Source organism: Eleutherodactylus coqui, chromosome 11 (genome assembly GCF_035609145.1).
Source record: "Eleutherodactylus coqui strain aEleCoq1 chromosome 11, aEleCoq1.hap1, whole genome shotgun sequence".
Lineage (NCBI taxonomy): Eukaryota > Metazoa > Chordata > Amphibia > Anura > Eleutherodactylidae > Eleutherodactylus > Eleutherodactylus coqui.
The window spans coordinates 134,993,114-135,005,678 of NC_089847.1; the positions used below are offsets into that span (position 1 = coordinate 134,993,114).

A 12,565-nucleotide genomic window follows, 5' to 3' on the forward strand; every position below is an offset into this window, starting at 1 on the left:
TAGGTATATTCTTGTACATAGGGGGCAGTATTATAGTAGTTATATTCTTGTACATAGGAGGCAGTATTATAGTAGTTATATTCTTGTACATAGGGGCAGTATTATAGTAGTTATATTCTTGTACATAGGAGGCAGTATTATAGTAGTTATATTCTTGTACATAGGGGCAGTATTCTAGTAGTTATATTCTTGTACATAGCAGCAGTATTATAGTAGTTATATTCTTGTACATAGGGGGCAGTATTTTAGTAGTTACAGTATATTCTTTTATATAGGGGGCAGTATTATAGTAGTTATATTCTTGTACATAGGGAGCAGTATTATAGTAGTTATATTCTTGTACATAGGAGGCAGTATTATAGTAGTTATATCCTTGTACATAGGGGGTAGTATTATAGTAGTTATATTCTTGTACATAGGGGGCAGTATTATAGTAGGTATATTCTTGTACATAGGGGGCAGTATTATAGTAGTTATATTCTTGTACATAGGGAGCAGTATTATAGTAGTTATATTCTTGTACATAGGGAGCAGTGTTATAGTAGTTATATTCTTGTACATAGGGGGCAGTATTATAGTAGTTATATTCTTGTACATAGGAGTAGTAGTATAGTAGTTATATTCTTGTACATAGGGGGCAGTATTATAGTAGTTATATTCTTGTACATAGGGGGCAGTATTATAGTAGTTATATTCTTGTACATAGGGGGCAGTATTATAGTAGTTATATTCTTGTACATAGGAGGCAGTATTATAGTAGTTATATCCTTGTACATAGGGGGTAGTATTATAGTAGTTATATTCTTGTACATAGGGGGCAGTATTATAGTAGGTATATTCTTGTACATAGGGGGCAGTATTATAGTAGTTATATTCTTGTACATAGGGAGCAGTATTATAGTAGTTATATTCTTGTACATAGGGGGCAGTATTATAGTAGTTATATTCTTGTACATAGGAGTAGTAGTATAGTAGTTATATTCTTGTACATAGGGGGCAGTATTATAGTAGTTATATTCTTGTACATAGGGGGCAGTATTATAGTAGTTATATTCTTGTACATAGGAGGCAGTATTATAGTAGTTATATCCTTGTACATAGGGGGTAGTATTATAGTAGTTATATTCTTGTACATAGGGGGCAGTATTATAGTAGGTATATTCTTGTACATAGGGGCAGTATTATAGTAGTTATATTCTTGTACATAGGAGCAGTATTATAGTAGTTATATTCTTGTACATAAGGAGGCAGTATTATAGTAGTTATATTCTTGTACATAGGAGGCAGTATTATAGTAGTTATATTCTTGTACATAGGGGGCAGTATTATAGTAGGTATATTCTTGTACATAGGGAGCAGTATTATAGTAGTTATATTCTTGTACATAGGGGGCAGTATTATAGTAGTTATATTCTTGTACATAGGAGTAGTAGTATAGTAGTTATATTCTTGTACATAGGAGGCAGTATTATAGTAGTTATATCCTTGTACATAGGGGGTAGTATTATAGTAGTTATATTCTTGTACATAGGGGGCAGTATTATAGTAGGTATATTCTTGTACATAGGGGGCAGTATTATAGTAGGTATATTCTTGTACATAGGGGGCAGTATTATAGTAGTTATATTCTTGTACATAGGGGGCAGTATTATAGTAGTTATATTCTTGTACATAGGAGGCAGTATTATAGTAGTTATATCCTTGTACATAGGGGGTAGTATTATAGTAGTTATATTCTTGTACATAGGGGGCAGTATTATAGTAGGTATATTCTTGTACATAGGAGGCAGTATTATAGTAGTCATATTCTTGTACATAGGAGCAGTATTATAGTAGTTATATTCTTGTACATAGGGGGCAGTATTACAGTAGTTATATTCTTGTACATAAGGAGCAGTATTATAGTAGTTATATTCTTGTACATAGGAGCAGTATTATAGTAGTTATATTCTTGTACATAAGGAGGCAGTATTATAGTAGTTATATTCTTGTACATAGGAGCAGTATTATAGTAGTTATATTCTTGTACATAGGAGGCAGTATTATAGTAGTTATATTCTTGTACATAGGGGGCAGTATTATAGTAGGTATATTCTTGTACATAGGGAGCAGTATTATAGTAGTTATATTCTTGTACATAGGGGGCAGTATTATAGTAGTTATATTCTTGTACATAGGAGCAGTATTATAGTAGTTATATTCTTGTACATAGGGGGCAGTATTATAGTAGTTATATTCTTGTACATAGGAGTAGTAGTATAGTAGTTATATTCTTGTACATAGGGGGCAGTATTATAGTAGTTATATTCTTGTACATAGGGGGCAGTATTATAGTAGTTATATTCTTGTACATAGGGGCAGTATTATAGTAGTTATATTCTTGTACATAGGGGGCAGTATTATAGTAGTTATATTCTTGTACATAGGGGGCAGTATTATAGTAGTTATATTCTTTTATATAGGGGGCAGTATTACAGAAGGGATGTTCAAAATGAAATAAAATGGTGTACAAGAAAATCTGTTTTCCACCTTCTTTTATCATTTCACGTTAATATTGGTGACGCCTGGAGTTGTTCTTTGAATATGTCCCTTGTTCTTGTAACTATTTGCATGTCTTTATATACAGATGACGTCCTTCAATATTTTGCATTAGCCTGAATTTCTCTCTTTTTGCAGTTATATGACAGATGGGGGATTGGGCCTTTACACTCGGAGACTGAATCGTCTGCCTGACGGGATGTCGGCCGTGCGGGAAACACTTCAGAGGAACACATCTATGGGACAAGGGGATGCTGACAGGTAGGCGAGCGCTCGGTCCTGTATGGTTGGTCACAGTCCTGGATTATCTCTCTGTATGTATCCTCGGTGTGAAGTCTGCATTACTGTGTATTACGTGTAGCCATGGAAGTAAACCCCGAGGCCTTTGGGCCTTGAGATCAAGTATCATCTAGATTTCTTGGGTTTATGACTGCGGTTTGACGGCCACTCAGATAGTAGATTATAAAATATATTCCCACTGTAGGACTTTATGTGGTTTCATGGCAGTAATTCTACTTTTATAGCCTTTTGCATGTATGTCTTATCTTTCTACTGTTCATCATCATATAGTCTACTACTGAGGCTTTACTGTCAGCCATACTAAAGATCGATGATCCTTTCCCATACGGGAGAGGGGGAATTCAGGGGAGAGATGACATCATGGGAGTGAGACGTGATGTCATTAAGGGGTGTGGTTAACGAGTTGTGTTGGAACTAATCTTTGCAGCCTCAGATCCAGCATTCTGCAGCGCATGTCACGGTCTTGGAGTCTGGTTCTTTGTGATGTAGCAGTGCCGTCAGCGCGGGTTACACCGCAGGGTCAGCAGACGTTGTGTACATTGTCTGCTTATTTATAGTAGCATGCCTTAACTGGTCATTGTTCACACAGCTATACATTCCTCTGCTCTGTGATAAATGGCTGCACCCTTGTCGTTGGGGAACCTTTGGCAACCCCTGCAGAGCTACATGCCGTGGCATGCCGGTCACTGTGCATGCTGGGACTTTCAGTTCTGCACTAGCAGAGGTCACGTCAGTCAGGGGATACCGCTGGGTAAGCTTTAATCCCCTTAGATCCCTATAACAGGTGGGTCTTCAAATTTCAGGGACCACCCCTGGCTGTTTTATATGCTGAACTATTAATATTGATCTCGCTTGAGATCTGACAGCGGCCGCAGCTTTGGGCCTCCTGTGGATTATAGGTGGATTTAACCAGCAGGTCGGGTTCACTTATAAACAGCATTAGATGCATATTTAACTGGACGTAATGTGATGTACTACTTATAAGTCTAACAGGCTACTTAGAATGCTGTGATTATGTGTTACAGCAGGTCTTATACTCTAGTCGCATCCAAAGCTGCATTTGAAATGATCAGCTGACATCTCGCTGTCGCCCCCTACAGTGTTGGCTCATACGCTATCGGCATGATTCTGAGCGCATCTGAAGCAGTAGAAGGTTAAAGTAGTTCCAACATTTTTTGGATATGAGGTGCTGATTATATAAGTTCAGTGTCTGCCAGTCCCGCTGTCACAGCCTCTGCAGGCACCGCTGGTTGGGATCCCACAAGGCATACAGATAGCTGATAAGGGTGATTCTACACAGGCTGATAGTTGTCCGAGTGATCGCTCCAAAGAGTGATTAAAGGCAGCTCTGGTCCCATGCAAGCATAGCATCTGACAATCCAATAGTCACTTCGTCTTTAGCGCACCTAGGAACCAGGTGACTATTGGCCTCCGTAAACAGGCAGTCGTTAATTTATTAAGGACTGCCTGTTTACTGTGAATGGAGTTGGGCAACCAGAGGAATTTCCAGTGCGCTCCGCCTCTATTTGGTCAGCGATTATCACCCCTGGACAGTCCTTTCATGTAAAAGTACCCTAAGGCTTGTGTGGCCCGGGTGAGTGATATATCGGGCGTGAAAACAGCCTCACATCCACTGTGAAGCCGCAGAGTCCTCTCATTGATGTCGCTGGCGCTGCTGCCGACGACCCCATTGAGGAGAATGAGGCTGCTAGCGGAGTCTCACAGCTAGATAGAACATTGTATCACTATGCAGGAATGAGTCGCTCATGAGTGTGAACCCATTCTAGACAACGGGGTTCGTATTTGTGCATCTTGCAATGCACGAATCTCGCATGATTTTCTCAAAACGGCCTTAGAGACGGCACACTCTATGGTAGACAGTCTTTATTTAGCAGTTTTATTGGCAGTGCAGTCTCTTTAACTTGGCACACAGTTTCAGAACGTTGTAACTTATCTTACCATACTCGACAATACTGGATCTAGAACTGTCTCGGCTTGTTGGCCTTTGGGCTTCTCTTGCTGCTCACAACTTAAGCTGCACCCATCCTTATACTGATCCTCTTGAACTAGCCTGCACGTTCCACCATCACGGCCATTGTGCATGCCACACCCTTCCATTTGTACCAAGTACCATCCTGCGGATAGGACATGCCCTACTTTTCGCCCATCAGCTACACATGTTGTGCCCAGCACGATGACCAGTTGTGCAAACCTTCGAAGTGGCCACTGTGACAGGGATGGAGACCACTCACGCAATGTCCACAGGGGCCACAACAGAGACTGTTGCAATAAGCAAACTTCACGGTTGCACTTTATCATCACCAGTTGTATAATCCCCATCAGTCGCTGTAGCATTTCCCTTAACAAGCACTATGGCATTTACCCAAATATGCCACATTCCCTTTTCATCCCCCTTACAAGCTCCGGGATGGCATCACTGCAGAATGTGGAGCTCAGAGGTATTTCACATGTCAGATGAGTCAGTCCGTTCCTGGAAAGGCCAGATGGGATCCTTTTGTAGTTATTGTGCGTCCCGTCAGTTTCCCATTAACCCCTTCCAGTAAAGCTGCGGCCTTAGGCATTTGACAAAACTAGGTCATTCCCCTACTGCGCCATTGTCTAGGCACATAATAGGGGCAACTCCAGGTACAAACTGATGTGTGCCATCTGACTGGAGTGCCAACCTGAGACAAAGTACAGCCCTACTGACTAGATCTGGTCTGGGATCGTTCATGCCCAGTCATGCCTAAATATATGGAAACACCCGTATAATAACACCCCCACGGATCACCAGGGGCCCAGAGCTTAACTTTAATGGCCTCTAGTCAATACGATAAGACATTCGAGATTGGGTATGGCGATTTGGAAGACAGCCATACGCAGCGCACCATATTCATTGTTTATGGTGTCTACTGGACATCGTAGGACAGTATAGTTGTGTGGGGTGTTACTGGTGTTATGCTGGGGCCTGTAGTTCAGCCACCAGAAGCATGTATTCAGTAATATCTGCTTAGTGAGCCTTGCGGTGTAAGGATGGGGCTTCTTGACAACTTTGGTCATGCAACATCACGTCTCAGAAAAGTGGCTACAAACTTGGTGTGACTTGTCATGTGACTGTATTAGAGCTGTGATGTGATAGGTCAGAAGCAAGTCGCACGCACTGCAGCGTATGTTGGCTAATTTGCATTTGACTTGTGATCAAAAGCCTAAAGGTTTTGGATTTTTTCAGACTGTTGTGTCACAATCACCTAAGAGTCAGGAACGCTATCTGTTCTCCTTAGGGAGAGCGCCTAGACGGTGAGTGAGGAGACTCAAATGGCCATGCATGCTGCTCTGGGAGATATGCAAATAAGGGAGATGGATATTTGCATAATCACCTTAGATTGCAGCACAACCCTGTTGACACTCCTTATATGCAAAACTGCGATCTTCATGTTGCTGTGTAGATCTGGTCTGAATGAGCCCGCCGGCTCTGAAAGCTCCTCAAAAACATGTGCAAAGCAGAAGTGAGCGGTAACCGCCACCCGCAGCGCGCTCTGGGGCCCGGTGTGCTTTCCCACACTTAAAGTACACATTCACACCTTTGTATGAACTGGCCCTTTAATGCTTCCTGCTCCACTCTGTAGGGTCTCAGATCCTCATACGTGTTCTGCATGTCCTCTATAGGCAGTCGGTCATAATTGTAGTTTATGGGACCGTCTAATACCAGCGGGGGGTTATAGTCCTCCTTATCATTAATCCCTGCTTGTTCTGTGTCTGCCGGAGATTATACTGCTGATGTGCAACCTGGGAAGTGTCACGTTTATAACAGCAACTCTACAGTCCTCAGGAAAAATACCCCCCCCCCCCCCCACCCCGCACTACAGGAGCGCAGCTAAGCCGCCAGCAGTGTGTCTGTCCACGAACCTGCTGACTACTCCAGAGCTGCGCTCACTATTCTGCTGCAGTAATGTCCTGTATGTACACTGTGTGGGGGCGCTGATTAGTTTAGATTCTCCTACGACAAATCCCCGGCTGTGGGTTTTGTAAATACAGTAAAATGGAGAAACGACAGTTTCTCTAACAAACATAGAACTCTTGCAGAGTGCGCAGAAACCAGAAAGGCGTGGGGCTCATTGTCTGTGAGGTCGGGTGGAGTAGACCCAGCGCTCGCAGCTACCTGCTACTTCTATAATGTAGGCGCCCCCTGCGGACAACAGTTATGGAACCTCGGGAACCAGGCCTGAAAACTGTGTCCGCCGGACCGCAGCCGCGAGGAGTTTGTTGCTTTAGTCTCTGCATTGTTTGCACATTAGGCTCTAACACAGATTTGCTGACTGCGGGGATCTGAGGCATGGGAAGCGTTCTGAGCGGAGGGCCCGGAGGAGTCTGCGCCCCCCGTGTAATTACTGATGGGGGGGGCATTTCCTGCCGTTAATGATTGTTGGGAGGCTCCTGTCGGACGTGTCTAATGACCTCCAAAGTCATTGAAACTGCGGCAATAAACGGAGGTTCCCACAACGCGATAGCCATCAGGAGCCGGCGCTGCGAGGGACATAACCGCCAGCAGCCTGAGGTCTATAATAGTACCAGAGCGTTATAAGAGGAGCGCCATCTGATATCGGTGATACCCACTGATGGAAGTGTCTCTGGAGGCTCTCAGCGCTGGGAGTATGTGATATGTAGTGCGGCGGGCCTCGACAGTGGGAACCGGACATTACTTACAACACTCACTCACATCCACAGGGATTTCACACGGATGGGAGCGGGAGTCACGGCCCCATACCGCACTCGCTCGTGTGACGTTAGCCTTACTGACACATTTTATCTGTCCTATTATAGACCCAATTGTTCATCCTGAGCCACCTGATTCATGAATAGCACACCAAAACTACAGTGTAGACTGACACAGAGGTGCAGGAATAACCAAAAGAAGGATAGAACTATAAAGAAAAATGCCTGTGAAATGTATTTGCTCTTTTTTACATTGTTGTAATGATGTGTGAGGTGGGAGGGCAAGGAGGCGGGAGCGGCAGGACTGTGACCCCTGAGGTAAGTCCCTGGTAAACAGTGACCAGTCGTGCTCACAAATATTTGCCAGTGCGGGGGTTCTGGGTTATATGAGCCGCCTCTGGATTCTGCTGACAAGCGGCAATTAGGAAAAATGTGATCAATTCGATAAACTAGTTTGCATTACATGACATAATCTAGCCAGCGGCCGAGATCCACCCACGTGAATGAGACAGGACTGCGGGGCTCGGGATATCATAGAGCGAGGCACGAATGTCTGCTGTCAGAACACGCTGCCGGTGACATCACTGGAGGTGCAAATACATAGCTGTCATGTACACTCACAGGACCACAGACAGCGTGATAAATCTAGTAAACTGCTATATGTACAGTATAATACCTAAAGCCAATGACCTGCTCTAAACGGTATATCATCATATCCTTCTGCTGCAGTCACTGTGTACATACATTACTTATCCTGTACTGCTCCTGAGTTACATCCTGTATTATACTCCAGAGCTGCACTCACTATTCTGCTGCTGGAGTCACTGTGTACATACATTACTTATCCTGTGCTGATCCTGAGTTACATCCTGTATTATACTCCAGAGCTGCACTCACTATTCTGCTGCTGGAGTCACTGTGTACATACATTACTTATCCCGTACTGACCCTGAGTTACATCCTGTATTATACTCCAGAGCTGCACTCCCTATTCTGCTGGTGGAGTCACTGTGTACATACATTACTTATCCTGTACTGATCCTGAGTTACATCCTGCATTATACTCCAGAGCTGCACTCACTATTCTGCTGGTGGAGTCACTGTGTACATACATTACTTATCCCGTACTGACCCTGAGTTACATCCTGTATTATACTCCAGAGCTGCACTCACTATTCTGCTGGCACAGTCACTGTTAAACACCTGCTTTAATGTAAATGAGTGTGAGCTCCGCCCCTGTTGTGTTGCGGTCCCTGGATGAATGGACTGTTGGCAGGTACGCTCCCATATTGCCAGAGCAAGCTCCTTTGGCTGCTGTTGTATTGGTGCCCGGCCGGTACAACCTAGGACTTGTCCATGAAGTGGCTGATTCAGTGCAGCCTCCGTCTAACCTCAAACCTCTTTAGCAGAGAAGCAGATGATTTCATCGCCCCGGTATTCCTGCTCTCCAGCTAGAAATTCATTACCTGCAGTTGCAGAGCTTACCGGCTATTCCGGCACTTGGCCCCATAAAGAGGCAGTAAATCTGCTTCCTTCCAAACATATATCTAAATTTGTTCCATTGCGGCCCAGTAAAATCATTGGAACGGAGATGCTGGACCCGGGAGAAGTTGGCTTCCTGCAGCGCTGTCTGTGCAGCGTTACGTCAGGCTGTTGTACGCACTTCTGTGGCGTTGGGGTAATGCACAGATCAGCCCCGGATTATAAACAGCTGCACATGCTAGAAATGTTCCACCGTAAGCAACTCTGATAAACTATTTACAACCATCAGCTCATAACTGTTAAACCGACGTGCTGCAAAGTGTTCACTTACTTAAATGTGAGCCCTGACGACTCTGCAATGGGGGAGGTGCACCTGGGTCCTGACGACTAGGGGGTCCACAGGGTCCTCTGCCATAACGGAGAACAGCAGCAGTGTTACAGGGAGTTTGACATTTGTCTGATAGCTGCAGGGGGCGCAAAATAATAAACTATGGCATACTCACTGGTTACATATTGCAGGGCTAAACCTAGCCGCTCCAGGAGGTTGGGAACGCAGTTCTGGGGGGATCCGTCACTTCTTGGGCCATTTGGCGGATGGACTCTATGGCTCATTGGGATTGGATTGTATGTAATATTGGTTTTACTCTGTCACCCCTCGGTATCGCTGTCAGTATTTGTTACAAATTCTTTGCATTCTTCTGTAATGGTTTCTTTAACCCTTTAGTGAATTGAAAAAGCCGACACGCACGAATAATCGTGCAAAAACGTAACATATCGGGCCGGCGACCGAGCCAAATCGTGACAGCCCTGGTGACCCGCGGTCTCTGACGTATGCTCCTGCCCTCTCCCGATTGGGACCCTTTGTCGCAACCTATACCTGTCACATCACAATTTAGCTTGAAAAAGGTGGCTGACCTGAAACGGTGCATTTTCTAGAGTTGCATAATAAAGAAAATTACATTTTTTGCACTATTATTTGTGGGTGCTCACTTTTTCTCTTTTCTGTGTAATGAGCTGAGCGCCACACACACGTTTTCTGGGGTTTTGCTACCTCTTGTCTTGCAGTCTTTAAATCCTTTGTGCCCTCAGGTGCTGGATGTGTGACACGATGGGGCAGAGCGAGAACTTTGGAGGTGGGTCTGCCTGTGACTAGGAAACCACTAACATCATAAATATGCACAAAAAAAAACTTTGGTCCGGTGTCGCCAGTAGAGAAAAAGTGTGACTGTTCTCAGTGAGAGAAACCCAGTAATCCTGTAGATATGATGCCTTTTAATGGCTAACAAAAATACATGATGTTACAGCGAGCTTTCAGACCTCTCAGGGTTCTTCCTCAGGCTTCAGATCTACTGCATAAGCCTGAGAACACTGCGTAGGCTGGAAAGCTTGCTGTAACATCATGTCTTTTTGTTGTACATTAAAAGTATCATATCTACAAGATGACTTGGTTTCTCTTGTTGAGTAGAATCACGGCAGCAGCGGTAGTGGCGCAGCAGTTTGTGGTCGGGACAGGATGGAGCATGCTAATCTCCCGAGGGCTGTCAGAGTTCCTGAGACTGACGTCGGTGACCTGTTTGGTATGGCCAAAATGGAAAGACTAGCGAGTGAGAGTAACTCTGTGGATGACCAAGAGCCTGCGCCATCCGTCACACATGACCAGCATTGGGAGACGCCGACTACTTATGAAAAGAACAGTACCTTTAGGCAGATATGTGGTCCTTCCATAATAATGTGAGGGCCCTTGTATCTGGCTTGGGATTTCCACAGCCACCTTGGGTGGTGTTGGTAGTAGGGAGGCCCCAGTTATAGCTGATGTATGGTCCAGGAGCCAACATCTATGCTTCCAGTAACAGACTAATGAAATATGAAAAGAAAACGGATAAACCTTTAGGTGTCGTTCCGAGGTGACTCCTGACCGGTCGGCTATTACAGAGGATCCGTGTCGGCGGTAGTGCAGTAATACTTCAGTACCCGTATATCGGGTTTTCTCACAATCCTTATCCAGTGACTGGGATTTAAATTTAATTCCTCCTTTTCCTGTGTAATAATAGGTTTCTCAGAAGTACTTACACGGTCACCAGTAATGTGGTCTCTGGCAGCTCTGTCTCCCATCAATGTTGTCGGACAGAAGTGAAAAGGGGAACGAGGAGACAGAAGCCTCTGCAATGCTTATATTCAGCTCAGCTTTGTTTCATTGAGCAGCTCACATCCATAGGGCTAGTCCTGCACACCATAGTTTCTCACACACCAGGGAGTATCCCCAGGTCCTCACTCCATGGCATGGCTGCACAGAAACAGGGGAGTATGCACAGCTCCTTACGCTGTAGCCTAGCTGCACAGGTAAAGAGTAGCCTCCCCAGTTCCACATGTTGCAGCCTAGCTGCACAGGCACAGAGGAGCTTCCCCAGCTCCACACACTGCAGTCTAGCTGCACAGACACAGATGAGCTTCCCAAGCTCCACACACTGCAGCCTAGCTGCACAGGCCTTAGGTAATCTGCATGAATGGCACGTGACGGCTGCAGCAACTTCTAGAGCAGCAGGGACCAGAAAAGCTACGATGGACCTGGGAACTATCTGGCTGGCGAGTACACCTTATGGCCCTTTTACACTATACGATCCTTGGGCCCTTGTAAACGAGCGCTGATTGAGCAATTGTGTTGATCAGAACTCGTCCCTACCATTCACATGTGGCAGGCGATTGCTAGCATTGCGACAATCAGTACTGCGATTCTCCATCCCCATGCATAATGCATTAGTCAGTGGCACATATTCCCATTTGTACATGCCCGTACATTGGCTACATGAGCGTTTGCTCATTCATCGGCTGATTGTGTTCACATGGGACAATGATTTGGGAAATGAAGGTTCCAGCGAACATTTCAGAATTGTGCCCCTCTCTGCCACTTTTTCCAAGTATCTGAACATCCCTTTAAGCAGGCCATAGACATAAGATCATTATCAGCAGGTATCTTCCCTGACATGAAGGGAGGAGGATAAAGACCCTTATCTGGGGGGAAGCTGTAGGATAGGACACACTCCGGACATTGTTTGCCCCATCAGGAGATGTTTGCCCAATAGGGCTCTCCTCAGATTACTGTATGTTCTCTTCTGCACAGTCTTAAGGCTGCGGAGTACCACTGCTTGTTCAGTGTCTGTTTAGTGCTTCCTGTGGACTTTTCACACGATGCCCTAATATGTGTTTATGTAGGACAAAGAAATGTCCCAGAATGCAGTGCAGCACAGAACATTGCACTAGAACTGCTAGAGATGCGCCCGTCAATACATTGTCGACTGATTATAGTAGCAGCAAGCAGAATTATGAATGCAGCAGTGGATCCACGGAAGATATGATGAGCAATTTATAACTTTCCTCAATTCTTGAAACAGATTATATATCGATGTAGAATGGCGCTTCGTGACTAACCGCCAACCTGGGGTTCTTAAAAGCTTGAGATTATTTAAGGAGAATTTGCCATATCCTTATGGCAGTGTCATGAGAGGAGGTGAAGCGATGCCGGTGGGGGAACCGA

General features: G+C 44.8%; 1 protein-coding gene across 9 annotated transcripts in view; it reads left to right on the forward strand.

Annotated features, from left to right (window-relative positions):
* Positions 1–12,565, forward strand: part of NAV2 (neuron navigator 2) — a 352,103-nt gene that overhangs the window by 284,695 nt on the left and 54,843 nt on the right. For all 9 annotated transcript variants that reach the window (XM_066583580.1, XM_066583587.1, XM_066583577.1 and 6 more), the window contains one exon: positions 2,677–2,799. In XM_066583580.1, coding sequence (XP_066439677.1) covers positions 2,677–2,799 — 123 coding nt within the window. The remainder of the gene's footprint in view (positions 1–2,676; positions 2,800–12,565) is intronic.